Genomic DNA, 17,949 nt, shown 5'->3' on the forward strand with positions numbered 1-17,949 from the left:
CACATTTGTGTGCAGATAAACTGGGAGAAACAACTGGGGAGCGGGATGGACTGTACAGCCCAGGCCTCCAGCTCTGGGAAATCGAGCCTCAAACCAAACCACAGATTGAAAACACCTGTGTGGGTTGAGGTTCAGGGAGAGACTCCCACCCTCACAGGAGAGTTCGTTGGAGAGACCCATGGGGTCCTAGAATGTGCACAAGCCCACCCACATGGGAATCAGCACCAGAAAGGCCCAGTTTGCTTGGGGGAAGTGGTGGAAGGGACAGAAGTCCTACAGAGAGCTGAGCAAGCACCATTGTTCCCTCTCGGACCCTGCCCCCACATACAGTGTCACAACCCAGTGACTGGGTTGCCCAGCCCTAGTGAATACCTGAGGCTCTGCCCCTCATACATAACAGGCCCAACATGACCCCCCCCCTCCAAAAAAAATGGCCCAAATGGAAGAACAGCTCAAAACTCCACAGCAAATACCACTAAGCAACCAAGAGATAGTCAACCTATCAGATGCACAGTTCAAAGCACTGGTGATCAGGATGCTCACAGAATTGGTTAAATTTGGTCTCAAATTAGATGAAAAAATGAAGGCTATGCTAAGTGAAATAAAGGAAAATGTACAGGGAACCAATAGTGATGGGAAGGAAACTGGGACTCAAACCAGTGGTGTGGGCCAGAAGGAAGAAAGAAACATCCAACCAGAGAAAAAAAAGAAGAAACAAGAATTCAAAAAAATGAGGAGAGGCTTAGGAACCTCCAGGACATCTTGAAATGTTCCAACATCGGAATTATAGGGGTACCAGAAGGAGAAGAGGAAGAGCAAAGAAGAGGAAGTGGGAAAGTTATTTGAACAAATAATAAAAGAGAACTTTCCCAATTTGGCAAAATAAATGGACTTCCAGAAGTCCAGGAAGCTCAGAGAATCCCAAAGAAGTTGGACCCAAGGAGGAACACACCAAGGCACATCATAATTACATTAGCCAAGGCAAAAATGAAGGCGAGAATCCTAGAAGCAGCAAGAGATAAGGGGACAGTAACCTACAAAGGAGTGCCCATCAGACTGTCAGCTGATTTCTCAAAGGAGACTTTGCAGGCAAGAAGGGGCTGAAAAGAAGTATTCCAAAGCATGAAAATCAAGGACTTACATCTAGGATTGCTTTATCCAGCAAAGCTTTCATTTAGAATGGAAGGGCAGATAGAGTGCTTCCCAGATAAGGTCAAGTTAAAGGAGTTCATCACCAAGCCCTTATTATATGAAATGTTAACACATTGTTTGCGGGTAGTTTTTATCGCGAGCTCTACTACCAGTCAACGTAAAACGTATAAATACGTTTTTCCGTATACAATATGTTAAAGGGATTTACCTAAGAAATTGAATAGAAAACTATGAACAGTATAATGACAGCAAACTCACAATAATTAACAACCACACCGAAAACACAAACAAAAGCAAACTAAGCAAACAACTAGACCAGGAACAGAACCACAGAAATGGAGATCACATGGAAGGTTATCAATAGGTGAGTGGGAGGGAGAGAGAGGGCGAAAAGTTACAGAGAATAAGTAGCATAGATGGTAGATAGAAAATAGACAGGGGGAGGGTAAGAATAGTATAGGAAATGTAGAAGTCAAAGAACTTATAAGTAGGACCCATGGACATGAACCGAAGAGGGGGAAGGTGGGTGGGAGGGGGAATGTAGGGCAGAGGGGAGTGAAGGGGGGAAAATGGGACAACTGTGATAGCATAATCAATAAAATGTATTTTTAAAAATTAAAAAAGTTGTTCCATTTGTTCCTAAGCTTCTCTTCTTTTTTTTCTTTTTTCTTTTTTTTTTAAATTCTTGTTTCTTCATTCTGTTCTGGTCAGATGATTATTTCTTCCTTTTGTTTCAAATCGTTGCTTTGAGTCCTGGTTTCCTTCCTGTCACTGGGTTCCCTGAATATTTTGCTTTATTTCATTTTGGGTATCTTTCATTTATTCTTTCATGTTTCGACCAAGCTCATTCAGATCTGTGAGCATTTTGATTACCAGGGCTTTAAACTCTCCCATCAGATAGGTTGGCTACATCCTCTTCTCTTAGCTCTCTTTCTGAGTTTGCTCTGTTCTTTCATTTTGGCCCTATTTCTTTGCTTCAGGCTTCTGTTAAGTTGTAAGGGGGTGGGGCCTTCCATATTCACCTAGGCAGAGCAACCCTCCTTGCTGCAATGCAGCAGTGCTGTGGGGAGGGGCCAGAGACGGAACAATGCAGCTCACCTGCTTAGCTCTAGCCCCACTTTTCAATGAACCCTTGTGTGAGTGTGGGAGTTTCTTTCACTGTGCCAACCGCTGTACTCCACAGAGAGCTCTGAGTCCCAGTTTCCTGTTCAGGCAGCCCTGCCCTCAAGTCTGCCCCCTCGCCAGGAGTTCTCTCAGCCAGCCCCCCGCCCAGCCCCACATGGCTTGCTGTGGGTTCTTTCTGTCCATGCATCTTACTGGTCTAGTTGGTCTGGTTGACTAATTCCTTGGTTGTCAGAGTTCCATGCAGTTTGAATTTCTGGCACTTCTGGTTGTTTATTGATTTTCGATTGACTGTTATCCTCCTTTTGGCTGTGTGAGGAAGCAAAGGGTTTCTACCTATGCCTCCATCTTGCCTGGAACTAGTTTTTTATTTTATATTTTTGCAGTTTTAAATTTAGTCTATACAGAGTCTAAAGCTTTTCAAAGGAAAACTGTTTATAAGTTCAATTAAATATAAGAATGGAATTCATTTTGATAGTTTTAGGATCTTTAGTTTAAAATTTTATTCTCTTAATTTGTGGACTTTTCAGAGGATTAAAAAAATCACTCTCTAAAGTATCTTTTCTGATAAAGTGAATAAGTGTGTGATTTGAAAAATGATTTAGAGCATGTGGGTTTTAACAGGAAAGATTTGTTTTCTGGCTTTTACTCAGTTAAGTAGCTATGTTTTTGTTTTGTATTTCTTTTTACTTTGAGTGAGATGTTTCTTAGAAATTAGGGAAATATGTGCCATATTTGTTTTGTCCCAACTTCTAAGGACCTGAGAAATAAATTTAGGGTTAATTGCCCATGCATATATTCTTGTCTGATTCAACACACAATTGTTTTTAGATCATTAATTGTCCTTTTTATTCTTTCTGGGAGTAGTAGCCAAAAATGTAGGGTAAATATTAATGTACGTACACCTATATATGTATGCACACGTAAACCAGACACACTATGTAAACATGATTTTTCAAATTTCTTTTAGCCAGCAAATGGAATCTTCTTGAGCATGTTTTTAATTGTTTTGCCATTGGAATCCATGGCTCATGGGCTCTTCCATGAATTGGGTAATTGTTTAGGAGGAACATCTGTTGGATATGCTATTGTGATTCCTACCAACTTCTGCAGGTACAGTATTCTAGAATGTAATAATTAGTAATAACTACTTGACTCTTAACATTTTCTCAATATGATAAATGCAAATTATAGATGAGTTTTTCAAAACTATAATATTTTAAAAATACAATACTATTGCATTTTTTACTTATCCCAAATGTTTAAAAAGCATTTACTCTCAGTAAGAATATAGTCTTCAGGGTTCAATTTAATTGTCTTTTGGATAAATGTGATTAGCTTATATTTTGCTAGAAATCAGGAAACATTAATGGATTTTCTAAGTAAACATCCTACCCTTTCTTTAGAAAGGGATAATCTTGTTGGGAAAATGTCCTGTGAAACAATATGGTAAAATGTAATACAATGTACACTGGACTTGAGAGTCCTAAATCCAGATTCTATGTTACCTTAGGCAAATCATAACTTCTTTGAACTTCATTGTCTTTATTTAAAATATAAATTATGGTAGCTATTCTTCCCATCTCAGAAGAATATTATGAAGAGCTAATGAGAATATGAGTATAAAAACACCCTGCCCCCTGAATAATGTCATACAGATACCAAGAATTCAGAAGATTGGAAATAAGTATGTGTGTATAGTGTGTGTCTGTGTATGTAAATACTTGTTTGTGTATGTGCATAAACATATATTTGACATCAGTTTCACTTCAGAATAATTTTTGATTCCCAAATATGTGGTGTATCTCTCTGAACCTATAATTGTTGACAAATTTTAATTATTTTTTTTAACATTGTTAAGTACCTTTGAAATAGAAAAAAATTAGTTCTTTGCCATTAATTAATTCTGATGGGCAAGTATTCATCATACTTTCCTTGGGGTGAGGAGAACTTAAAACCAAAAGTTTTTATCTGATTTTTAAGTATGTGACATAAAAACCTCAGATAGACTGGTTTGTATTTTTTTCCTCCATGTTAAAGCTTAATAAAAATTTGAAGATTCTCGTGAAAAATAAAATAAAGATTTAGAAGGGTTCCATAAAGAAATATGTGATAACTCTGCAGGAAGAATATGTGGAAAAAGTAATTTGCATTTTAGTTTTATATTCTTAGATTTTTATTTATACATTCCTTTTTTGTGATTATTAAATGAGTATGGAACAAAATGTTGTATTGTTGTAATGAAAGCTAAAGTCTTATGTGAATGTAGTTTTTTAAATTCCTTGGCTAGATAGGATTGATGAGTCTCCCCTTCCAGCTCAATATGGATAGTGTTTTGATTTTAATTAGTTTATTGTTGTTCAGTTACAGTTGTCTGCATTTTCTCCCCATCACTCCCCACCCACCCCAGCCAAACCCACCTCTCTCCCTTGATTCCACCCTCCCCCTTAGTTTTGTCCATGTGTCCTTTATAGTTTTTCCTGAAAACTCTTCTCCCCACTGTCTCCTGCCCCTCCCCTCTGGCTATTGTTAGATTGTTCTTAATTTCAATGTCTCTGGTTATACCTTGTTGGCTTTTTTCTTTTGTTGATTATTAGAGTATCACTTCACAGTTGTTTGAGGAGTAGACGTAGGTCTTCAATTAGTGTTCAGTAAGATATGGCAGTTGGACGTAAATTTTAATAATTTATTAAAATGCCATTTACTAATAGGTAATATCTCATAATTTATGTACCTTTGGTTAGTAAAACTTGAGCACAACTTTATAAAGACTCCTTTTCAATATAGAAATTAATATACAATTTAAAATATTGCTTTCATACTTTATTAATTTTTTTCTCAAGAAAGAAAAGTTTTCATGATGGTCCCCACCCTTGTTCTCAAAATACATTGGGGGTAGAGTTAGTATAATTTTGTTTTTAAAATGCCTAATACCAATCATTTGGTGAAAAGATAGGAAGAAAGGACAAAGAACAGTAGTACTGTCTACATTTGGAGATCTTTTTATCCTAACTTTCAGTTTGGTTATTGCTTTATTGATAAGAAATATATATATATTTATTATAAGAAATATTTTTAGAAACTAGAGTTCCACTTTTAACACATAATCTTAGCACTAGGAATTTTAGAAAGGATATTTTTTAAAATCCTGCCATTTAGTTAGTAACTATTATAATTTTTAGATAATTAATTATAAATGAAGGATAAAAATATGGTACAGAAGGAATACTCCTTAAACACCAAAATAACCTTTTTTTTCTTTCTTCAGTCCTGATGGACAACCAACACTTCTTCCACCCGAACATGTACAGGAGTTAAATTTGAGATCTACTGGCATGCTCAATGCTATTCAAAGATTTTTTGCATATCATATGATTGAAACCTATGGATGTGACTATTCTACAAGTGGACTGTCTTTTGATACTCTACATTCCAAACTGAAAGCTTTTCTTGAACTTCGGACTGTGGATGGACCTAGACACGATACATATGTTTTGTATTACAGTGGGCACACTCATGGTACAGGAGAGTGGGCTCTTGCAGGTAAAGTCACCTTTGGCAATTTCACTTTTGTGACAGTATACCAATTGTGGAAATCTATCCTTACACTGAAACATTGAATTTTCAGAATTCTCATTTTTTCACTTTACTGTTTACCAAGTATAACATATGACTGTTTTTTCTTTTCTCTAGCATAACTATATAGCATAATTTTAGCAATCTCCGAAGGTTTTGAAAATTATGGCTTATATTTGTGGGAAGAAAAATCTGTTTGATTTGCGACTTACAGTCACTTTCCCTTCAAAGTATTTTCAGAATTATTAAATACAGTAACACTTTTCAGAAGATGATTAACTAATTTGATTAGTACTTTTAAGTCTCTAAAAGTTATAGATGCTGACTCTAATAGTCTTTCACATGCATGGTTTTATTTATGTTAGAAAGCTCAACAAAATTTTAAACAGCAGGCAATGTGTGGTAATGGGAAAAGCACTAAGGTTGGGAGACCTTGGTTTTGGTGCTAATTTGCCACAATAGTGTTATTTTAGGGAAGTTGCTTAACTTCTGTTAGCTTCACTTCTCTCATCTATAAAATAAAGGGGTAATTTAAATCTCCCTGCCAAGGGAGAAATGAGATCTCTCTATATTATATGTAAATTTGTTTGTTGCTCTCACCAACTAGAATAGTCACCCTGTAGGCTTTGTGAATCATTTGCCTAGCACCTAGAATGTAGCCTGGCATGTAGTTGGGGATCCTTAAATAATTGGTAGATGGATAAAATCATTGAATGAATTGTGAAAAAGAACAATTTTTTATTTTAAATTAGAATAGTTCTTTTAGGGATAATTATATCCTTTTTTTTTTCATAAATATTTTACATTATACCAAGAACATATACAAAAAACTACCATAAAATGTAAGTAGAAATAGATACTCAGATCAAAGAAAATATAAACAAAATATTATAGAAGGGCAGAGTCAGAACTGCCAATACATGAACTCCAGAAGTAAGGAAATAAACTTGATGTTAAAGTAGAGATGACTTTAAACAATCATGGTCTCAATAACTCCATGCCAGACTTGTAACCAGGGCTTTATCATAAAGAAAATTATTTTTGTAATTTTTTGTGTCTTTAAATAAATATTGACCAACTTGATGGCTGTCTAGGAGTAATAACAAACATTTATTGGGCACATTTGAAGCACAGCTCCTATGGTTTGCACTTTATACACATTAGATTTAATCCTCACTTGACATCCTTTCAGGTAAATAGTAACACCTCTATCAGTTACATTTTTCAAACATGAAATGAAAGCTAAAAGTGGTTATATAACATATATTGCTTATACTACTAATAAGTGAAGAACCCTGATTCAATCTCAGATCTGCCTGGCTCCTAAAGTATATTTTTCCCTATTGTACCAAGTTCCTGCCAAAGGCAAAAAACATGAGGATAGAGAAATGGCATATTCTGGTAAGTAGATGTTTTTGTTAGCATGGTTCAACCATTAAAACTACTTGAACATAGCCCTGGCTGGTGTGGCTCAGTGGATTGAGCACTGGCCTGCAAACCAAAGGGTTGTTTGTTCGATTCCCAGTCAGGGCACATGCCTGGGTAGCAGGCCAGGTCCCCAGTGAGGGGCTCATAAGAAGCAACCACACATTGATGTTTCCCTCTCTTTATCCCTCCCTTCCCCTCTGTCTAAAAATAAATAAAAATAAAATCTTTAAAAAACTACTTGAATATAATTTATAAGATTACTTTCTTGACCTGAACTTTTTAATAACTTAAAATAAAAAACAACTCTTTAACCTTTATTACTTTATTCTAGGTAAGTGTAGCGTTCCATGTACTTCAGAACACAAGAAAAACGTTGTAGTAACTTTAAAAATCTTTGGAGAAATTAGAATTTCAGATCTAAAAACAGCATTATGTTTGTTGAAAATTTACCATAATACTTATGATAATAAACTTTTCAAATGAAATAGAAAATAAAGGCATAATTTTGGTGGTCATGCGCATGTCCTTAGTTATTTTTAAGTGTTATACAAAAGTAATCTCATTTTTTTCTTTAATTTTGTTTTATATTTTCATTGATTTTTAGAAAGAGGGAGAGAGAGAGCAACATTGATTTGTTGTTCCACCCATTCACGCATTCATTGGTTGACTCTTGCATGTGCCCTCACCATGTATCAAACTTTCAACTTCGTCACATGCGACCGTGCTCTCACTAACTGAGCTACCCCACCAGGGCCATAAGAAAGTCTTCTTACTTTAAAAGTAAGCTTATTGTATTTTTTAGGAAAAGGGTTTATTAATATAACAGTTTTCAAAAAGTATGCATTTTTCTTAAATATTACAATTTATTTCAAGTATTTTTAAAAAATGGCTTTGGAAGTAAATTCTAGATGTACAGTTTACTAATATTTGTGTCAGCCTTTTCTTTCTTAGGAATAATAGACACCAGGATTGTGTGTGTGTGTGTGTGTAAATCTTGTTAAATTTTTATTCACTATCAATTAGGAGTAATTTGTGAAGACTCAAAAACTCTAAAGTAACGGTGTATTTTAGGTAAATGTTATATTGTGGAATATTTATATTTTTTGAAGTCTTTCACCAATAAGTTGACCATCATGGAATTCCTCTATTAGCCATGAAGATTTGTTCTTATTTGTGTAACTGTCTATGTCACAGACTTTATAGTTGAAAGTAGAGGGGGAAAAAACGAGGAACAGATTTTTGTCCAGTAAATCAGTACCTATATACTCTAACAGCCTTAGGCATCTGGCTTACTTGTTGGTAAGCCAGTTGAACTAGGTTGATCTAGGTTGAACTAGGCAGAGAGGCTAAGCTGTCTTTTCAGTCAGTTTCTGCCCTAGCCTTCCCCAGACAGCCTTCAAAGGCTGATTCTACTTCAGAAGTAGTGTTAAACCAAGTGACAAAGAGCTCTGAGCTCTGAAATTTTTTAATAGTTACCTTTCTAAAAACTTTTAAAACAGGAAACATCATAACTGGATTTTACTTGAGTTAGCAAGTTAAGAGCAGGTCCATAACCAAATATCATTATGAGAAGAAAAATATATTTGCCCTTTATCCCATACCTTTACTCATAGTACTTTTTAGAATATGTAGTCTTCTTTGCGGTGGGTGCTCCGCCTGCAGGGACCCCCCCCCCCTCCCCGGCCACCACAGATGAGAATAAGTCTACCAAGACATGATCTGCCTGGGGAGGAAAGGTGGCCGATCTCTCAAAGGAGAAGGGCCAGGAGCCTGTTCCTCAATGGGCTTTATTGGGTTCCTTTACACAGAAATTCAGGTAAAGCTCATTAATCATTGCCAGGCAGTAAGGATCAAACAATAGATAACAAAGAACTCTGGGGGCCTATTTTGAGTCAGGGTCAGATAGTAAAAGAGCTGTAAAACCTTGAGAAACAAACTTACTTCTTGCTTGGGTTATCATTTAATTGAGAGCATTCTAAACAAAGCAGGTTTCACAGGATTTTACATATTCTTTCTTAGGCCTGATCACCTGGAGAACCCTCCCTTTCAACACAGGGCTGCACCACCCTCTGTCATTGTTTCAGGCTTAAGTCAGGCAGAGGAAGTAAGGCAGTCAAGAGATTAGGAGATTTCTTGCAGACAGTGAGGACTCAGGCTTTGTCAAAATGGAGGGGTGAGGGTACATCACCCCTTCTGCTGTAGCCCCCAGAGTCCTTCCTTGGGGGCCTCTCATGAGATCTTGCTTGTCTTAGGTCGTTCCCCCCTTTGGGGAATCTTACCCGTCATTGGCTAACCAACCAAGCATTGGGGGCCAGTTATAGATGAAGTAAAAGGAGTGGAAGCGGCACTCCTGCCAGGGAGATAAACTTTTGTCTCCTTGGTGGCTTACAGTCCAAGGTCACTCCCTCAGCCTTAGCCTTGGCTGGGGTTACAGCCTCTGAAACCAGCAGGGTGGTTCCCAACACTTCTTACTTATGGATTTTCATAATTTGTAACCTACTATTTTTGCCTCTTTGCTTGAGGGTAAAAAACACGATGGTAATGATCAATAGAAATACAGGATGCGGCAAAAGTAGGTTTATAAAAGTGAGTACATGAAACACAGAATTTCTATTCTTAGTTATTAGTATATTATTTTCCATAGTAAGAACTATAAAACCTACTTTTGCCTTACCTTGTAAATGAAAAAATATGTAGATAATCTGTAAGTACTTTATCAAAGATAAACAGAGCCTTTAAAACGCAATCTTAGTTACTTGAACTGCATTCGATTGCTGTTATTTAGGATAAATGTAAGTGCTTTTGTATCTGGGCCAAAAGCCATATGAATTTTCTTCAGTTCATAGGAGAAAGCAGACAAAAATAAAACACAAAAAGATAGTTTAAAAGAGGTTGTATATAAGAATTAGTGTAGAATGTGCTGAATAATATTTATTGATGTTGTAGAAGGCAAGTTAGATAGTGATGTTTTGTGGCAGATGGAATTTGTATAATGGCTCCTGTAATCTGTCATTCTGTGATCTCTAGAGAAATTTAATAAAATTGACAATAACGAAAAGTTAACATTTCGATGACTTCCGGCAAGATGGAGGAATAGGTGGACGCACCGTACCTCCTCGCACAACCAAGATTAGAACAACAATAATTTACAACAATAATTTACAGATAGAATAACACCCAGAACTGACAGAGGATTTATCTGAATGGAAGTCGGACAGCCAAGAGTTTGAAGTAGACCCGTTCATCCGGACTGGTAGGAGAAGACGAGCCGGGCTGGCGCAGGGCTGGCGCGGGGCTGGCACGGGTCGGCAGCGAGTGGAGGTTGGGGAAAGTTTGGCGTGAAATCGGCGCGACAGCCATCCGGGGCGCAAGAACGCAGCGGTGATCCCTGAGTACACAAGCTGTGGAGGGCGGACCCAGTGGAGCAGCGATTGTGGACCAGGGCAGAACTCACGGCCCAGGATCCCAAAGAAGGGTCTGGGCCCAGGAGAACGGAACTGCCACCATTGTTCCCTCCCGTCCCCGCTCCCGCCCTCGCCCCCACATATAACATCACAATCTAGCGACTGGGGTGCCCAGCCCTGGTGAACACCTAAGGCTCTGCCCCCCACCATAACAAGAGCGACCAGACCAGGGGGGGGGGGGGAAGGAGAGACAGGGACAAACATGTTTCCAACAGAGCAGATCAGTCCCCCAAGACTCATCCTTTTGAGCGACCAAGAAATAGCCAATCTATCAGATGCACAGTTCAAAACACTGGTGATCACAAAGCTCACGGAATTGGTTGATTTTGGGCGCAATTTAGATGAAAGGATGCAGGTTACCATAAAAGAGATGCAGGAAGATACGTGGAGGAGAGCCAATAGTGAAAGGAAGAAATCTGAGTCTCAAAACAATACAGTGGACCAGAAGGAAGATAGAATCAACCAAGCAGGAAAGCATGATGAAATAAGAATTTAAAAAATCGAGGAAAAGCTTAAGAGCATCCAGGACACCTTTAAACGTTCCAGTATCCAAATTATAGGGGTACCAGAATCGGAAGGGGAGAAGCAACAAATTGAGCACGTATTTGAAAAACTAATAAAAGAGAACTTCCCCAATCTGGCAAAGGGAACAGTCTTCCAAGAAATCCAAGAAGCTCAGAGAGCCCCAAAGAAGTTGGACCCAAGAAGAAACACACCAAGGCACATCATAATTACATTAGCCAAGGTAAAAACGAAGGAGAGAATCCTAGAAGCAGCAAGAGATAAGGGGACAGTAACCTACAAAGGAGTTCCCATCAGACTCTCAGCTGATTTCTCTAAAGAGACCTTACAGGCAAGAAGGGGCTGGAAAGAAATATTCCAAGTCATGAAAGACAAGGACCTACATCCCAGATTGCTCTATCCAGCAAAGCTCTCATTTGGAATGGAAGGGGAGATAAAGTGCTTCTCAGATAAGGTCAAGTTCAAGGAGTTCATCATCACCAAGCCCTTATTTTATGAAATGTTAAAGGGACTTATCTAAGAAAAGAAGATAAAGAAGAAACATGTATAGTAAAAGGACAGCAAACTCACAAATATTAACAACCACACCTAAAGCAAAACCAAAAGAAACTAAGTAAACAATTAGAACAGGAACAGAACCACAGAAATGGAGGGCACATGGAGGGTTAGCAGCAGGGGAGTGGGAGGAGGAGAGAGGGGTTAAAGGTACAGAGAATAAGTAGCATAGAATGTAGGTTGAAAACAGATAGGGGGAGGGCAAGAATAGTACGGGAAATGTAGAAGCTAAAGAAATCATAAGTATGACACATGGACATGAGCTAAAGGGGGGAAACGTGGGTGGGGGGGTACAGGGTGGAGGGGAGAGAAGGGGGAAATGGGACAACTGTAATAGCATAATCAATAAAATATATTAAGAAAAATAAAAAAGAAAAGTTAACATTTCACCATTTTTGAAAAGGTATTTTCAGGAAGTATTTGTGAGGCAATCCATTAGTAATATGTAGAGACAATGCGTTGAAATAGTGCCTCTGAGATATATGCATGTGTTTTTCATTTACAGAGCTAAAGAATAAGAGAAATTTAATTATTCATGAAGAATGTGGTACCTTGATTCAGAGGTTATATTACTAATATAATACAAATTATAAAGGATTCTTTCTCATTCTGGTATTAACATTTTGATAGTTTAGCAAGGAGGATGGTTGCTCTTGCTAGAACTGTGTATTCTAAAGTTAGGTTTAGGATCTTGTGCAAGTAGACTACAAATGTTAAAACTTTTTCCTAATTACAAAAACAACATATTCAATGTAAAAACTTTGGGAACACATAGAAAAATATAACAAAAGCCACCTGAAATTCAAACACCCAACAATAACCACTGCTTTTTTGTAGATACATTTCTCTGTCATATGTTTTTTTCCCTAATTTTATAGCTGATTTTCTCATCATTAAAATTTCTTTATAAATAATATTTTACTGTAAACTTCCCGCATGAGTTGCTACTATAGTTTATTTCCATTCTCCCTGGATATTTTAGATTTTACACTATCTTAGATAGCAGAGGGAAGAAGATCTCTTTATATGTAATAATTTGTCTTAATCTCTGCTCTTTCCTTAAGATAAATAACTAGAATTGGGATGATTGTATCAGTATACCACTGACAGCCAGGACTAGGGTGAGATGAGGATATAGCAGTGGCCATGAAATTTAAGAGAACTCCAGAAACAAATAACATAATACTTTAATGTAACATTTAAAAATCAAAATTAATGGAGGGGGGGCGGCTATCCACAATGAACCAGATAGAAAGCCTACTATGCTGTAAGACAGGTTTCTAGGTCAGATTTATTTACTTTAGATTTTTCTGAGTAAACTTTTTAATTCTTTGTTTTTCAGGTACAAAATTGATTTTAAAATAAGTTCATTCTAAACTTTCTTTTTCATTCCGTAGCTATATAGATAATGAGGATAGGTAACCTTATTTTATCAGTGGTGCACAACAGCATTGGTAAACTTTTTCTGTAAAGGGCCAGATATTCTATAAAGGGCTTTGTGATCCATAAGGTCTCTGTTGCAACTACTGAACTCTGCCACTGTAGTTGAAAAGCAGACATAGTCAGAATACAAATTAGTGTTGTTAATGGAAACAATTACATTAAATGTATATGTCCTATAATTTTCCCATATCACAAGTACTGTTTGTTTTTTTTTTAAAAGATGTTTCAAATATGTAAAAATATAAAATCAATTCTCAGCTCTGAGTCTATATCAAAACAGGTAATGGGCTGGATTTGGACAACAAGCTATATTTGCTGCTTTGGATGTAGAATATAAGCTTTCCTTTGTAATTATATATTTTTCACCAAATTTAACTTTATAAAAATTTTTCTTAATATATTGTAGCATATCCAAGTAACAAGGATAGCTGTTTTTTAACCTGAAGTTGAAAGTTTGTTTTTTAAAAATCTTCTGAAAAGATACTTTGAAATGAAGTCTCTATATTTTTACTCACATACTTACTTTCACAAATTTAAAGAAAATACACTTATGCAAAAGGGAATTCTTATTAAGAGGCTTCAGAAATTATTATTCTATTAAATTTTCTTTTGTTTATAGGTGGAGACATACTGCGCCTTGACACACTTTTAGAATGGTGGAGAGAAAAGAATGGTTCCTTCTGTTCCCGACTTATTATTGTATTAGACAGTGAGAATTCAACCCCCTGGGTGAAAGAAGTAAGAAAAATCAATGACCAGTATGTTGCAGTGCAAGGAGCTGAGATGATAAAGACAATAGATATTGAAGAAGCTGACCCACCACAGCTGGGCGACTTTACAAAAGACTGGGTAGAATATAACTGCAATTCCAGTAATAACATCTGCTGGACTGAAAAGGGACGCACGGTGAAAGCAGTGTATGGTGTGTCAAAACAGTGGAGTGACTATACTTTGCATTTGCCAACAGGAAGTGATGTGGCCAAGCACTGGATGTTACACTTTCCTCGTATTACATATCCATTAGTACATTTGGCAAATTGGTTGTGTGGTCTCAACCTTTTTTGGATTTGCCAAAGTTGCTTTAGGTGCTTGAAAAGATTAAAAATGAGTTGGTTTCTTCCTACTGTGCTGGACACAGGACAAGGCTTCAAACTTGTCAAATCTTAATTTGGAAGCCAAAGTAGAATATTAGTATATCGAGAGTTCATACTACCAGTTATCACTTAATTTGCCATTTTTTGTACATTATATTCTTATTTTTGAAAAATATCCTGTTACTTCTATAGCTTGCTTTTACTTCTCTCAATTATGGTATGTAAGATGTTTGGAATAACCATTCTTTCATATTAAAAATATGTGGAGATTAAAAAATTCTGACTGTAAATGCATAAAAGATGTTAAAAATAGCACTGCACTTTGAGAAATGTTTGCATTAGAAATAAAACACTTGCTCATAGATTAGAGGTTGTAGACCAAATAATTTGTTTACTATTATAAGAAAACTATGAATTTGCTTACAGAAGATTATTTTTGTGAACAGTAGGTTTGAGTCCAAAACCACTTGAAGAATTACAAACTCTTTCTTTGGAAAGAAAAAGAAGTTTACCTGTCATGCATGCAAAATTTGCTTATAGTCCATCTATTCAGATGTCTAGGTGTAACTTGTTACCAGTGTAGCAGGGAAGCACAAATCACTGTTTAGTTCAAAACATTTTTTATGTTGGTAGTAGTAAGAGGCTAGAGCCAAAAGTTGCTCCTTCATGAATTGTTGGGGGCCTCTGAAAGTACTGAAAATTTTAAGTGTCTTTCTCAGGGCAACTTTTTTCTTTGTCTGTTTTTTTAATGAGCAGTGTTTTCAGCTACAAAGTCCTTCCAAAAAAAATTATCTTCCTTTTCAAAAAGTAATCCTTAAATTTAGCAATTTCTTATTGATTTAGTCTATTTTCAGTATTCAGAAATTACCTTGATCTCTATAAATTTAAAGTTCTGAAGTTCTAGCATGAACATTATTTTAAAATCTTCGTGATAATTTTTTTAGTTAAGGTAAAAAAATTGACAACAGGTATATACATGTAATGTATTATGTAAAAGTGTATTCATATTAACAATTTTAGATAAGCGCAATGGTGTGGTTGTAATTGTTAAAACCTAATTCAGTGTTTGGACTGATTAAAGCAAGCATTAATCAGATCAGGACATCTTCAAAGAGCTAATTTACCTCCTATTCCCTTCTAATAATCCTTACATTCTAAATTTTTATCTCTGGGAAATAGCAAGACGGGAATATAATTACATTAGGGAAAATCTAATCTTTGCTGTTTAAATGGTGTCCCTTCTCACATCAAAGCCATTTCTCCAGCCTCAGAGACACAAAATAATGCTTCTACCATTTTATGACTGGTGACTTTAAAACTGAAGTTTTAGTTAGGAAGACGTCACTAAGCGTCAGGGAACTTGTATTCCACTATCTATGCAGCGTCGTTATAGTCTGATTATTTCTGTGTTTTGAATATGATTTTCCTAATGCTTTGAATAAAATTTAAAAAATAATAATTTTCCATGTAATGTGTAAGTAACAGTTATTGCATATTTTAGTATATTACAAGTGATGGTAAAAAAAAAATGTCCGTGCATTAGAGTTCATGGTTGGTAGCAGGTTGATTTGAAAGTTTCTTGGTTAAGTATCTATATCAGTATCATCCAAATGAAATATTACGGTGTTTTATTATACTATTCTGAAAAAGTATAGCAGAAAAGCCAAATGTTAAAATTACGAACTTATAGCTACAAAAAAGTTAATGTTAAGTAAAATCCCCCTTTAAATTTCTGAGCCAATGCTGAGCAAATTAGCTTTTATTAAAGTATATGTCTTTACTCTGAGAAAGTCAAATATAGAGGTAGATGAGAGAGAACACCCCAAAAAGTAGGATTTGTTTATAAAAATTGTATATTCTTACATGTTTAAACTTCAGCCACTTTCAGAGTATTCTCCATTTGATGCAACACATCTATCAAGACATTTTCTCCACTGCTCAAAACAGTTTTTGAACTTAATGATTTTGATGTCTTCTAGTGTTTCTGCCATTTTTTTTGTTTCCCCTCTTCCACATCAGCAAAGCATTTCCCTTTGAGGACTTTTTTCATCCAGGGAAACAAAAAAAAGTTGCTAGGGGCATGATCAGTCAAATAGGTAGAGAGACTCACAGAGGTCATGCAGTTTTTGGTCAAAAACTGCTGAGCAGTCAGCGCAGTTGTTGTGGGCAATTACACTCATAAATTACCCATCATAAAATGAGCAAACACGTTGAAAGAATCTTCAACAAAAAATCACTGAAGCCAAAAGCAGTGTTTCACAACAACAGCAGCTGGTACACTGATACTGATGGATTCCTAGAATGCTCACCAAATGGGGAAAGCTTATACTACAAGGGGCCCGCCCTCTGGAAGATTATTTTGGGGGGAGGTGTCCCTTCTCATATTCTGCATTCTTTATGAAGTATTAAGAGTAATAGAAATCATATCAAAAGGTAACAGACATTTTTACAGCCCAGAAACTGATGTTTTGACATACTTTATATAAAAGTACAACAAAAAAAGTTCTGGGCTAGAAATGTGATAAGCTAATTTATTAAAAACTTTGGAATGTCTAGTTTGATGAATTCTACCCAAAGAAACAAAAAACTATAAATGACTCTTAGGAGATGGCATCCTAAGTTAAAACTGCCAGTTTTTAAAACAGTAACTGATAGTATAAAGAGGGGATTATATGGGAGGGATTAAGAAATAGGTAATTTTTATGGCTTTCATTTTATATATCATGTTTAGGAAGGAGTTACTTAAAATGATAAGAATTATTTTAGGGCAAAATTCTGTTCCACTAAAGAGATAACGTGGAGGTATTTCTCAATGTAATGTTGACCTATTTTGTTACACAACATTTTGCTAAAACCATGAAAGCACCACCCTCTAAAAACATCTTTTTAAAAAATGGACATTTGTATGTGATAAATTAAGAAGCTAAATTATTTTTCCATAACTTTCCAGTTACGCTATTACTTGCGTTGGTTTACTCTGACTCAACTCTTCCTCCCTGGGATACTTGGACTTACCTTTACCTTTGCATACTTTCTATCTTGCTCCTCTTAATAAATACGAAAGTGTACAGAAAAGAGCCTTTTCAGACCAGCGTTTTCATAAGCTCTATGATTTAAAAAAATGACATTGTTAATTAAAATGCATTTATATTTAGTGCACTAGGAGGCAGATTTTGAGTAAAATATTAGAATCTATATGTAGTTGTATATTTGTAAATCGTGGCTTAAATGTATTTGCTCTTTTGGATACTGCCTTTTTATATTTCACATTTGGTGCTTAGTTTCTTTTAAAGTAATGTTCTACATTACCTTTCTATAGGTGATGTGATAGTTAATATTTTATGTGTGCCAGAAGAAAATTGTTTAATTTTAAGAATGTGATTAGGTATATTTTATAGAAAATGTTTAAAGGAATTACATCAATATTTGAGCATCTCTATTGGAAACTGCTGGAATGTCATCTCTTTTTCAGGCAAATGCTTACACATCTTGGTATTTCTGGTACACAGTTACCCAGAAGAGTGCCTTCCCCATAATAGGGGATATTTAAAGATATTTTTAGCTGAGTGAATAGATTTAGAAATCCTAAGCAG

The 17,949-nt window shown here is 36.0% G+C and overlaps 1 protein-coding gene across 3 annotated transcripts in view; it reads left to right on the forward strand.

Moving 5' to 3' along the window:
• Positions 1 to 15,815, forward strand: part of TMEM168 (transmembrane protein 168) — a 73,997-nt gene extending 58,182 nt beyond the window's left edge. For all 3 annotated transcript variants that reach the window (XM_045847865.1, XM_045847856.1, XM_045847873.1), the window contains 3 exons: positions 3,245 to 3,387; positions 5,543 to 5,817; positions 13,882 to 15,815. In XM_045847865.1, coding sequence (XP_045703821.1) covers positions 3,245 to 3,387; positions 5,543 to 5,817; positions 13,882 to 14,429 — 966 coding nt within the window. In that variant the 3' untranslated portion in view covers positions 14,430 to 15,815. The remainder of the gene's footprint in view (positions 1 to 3,244; positions 3,388 to 5,542; positions 5,818 to 13,881) is intronic.
• Positions 15,816 to 17,949: the final 2,134 nt, after the last annotated feature.

This window comes from Phyllostomus hastatus, unplaced genomic scaffold (assembly GCF_019186645.2).
Source record: "Phyllostomus hastatus isolate PE091 unplaced genomic scaffold, TTU_PhHast_1.1 phas_contig_118, whole genome shotgun sequence".
In the NCBI taxonomy this organism is placed as follows: Eukaryota; Metazoa; Chordata; class Mammalia; order Chiroptera; family Phyllostomidae; genus Phyllostomus; species Phyllostomus hastatus.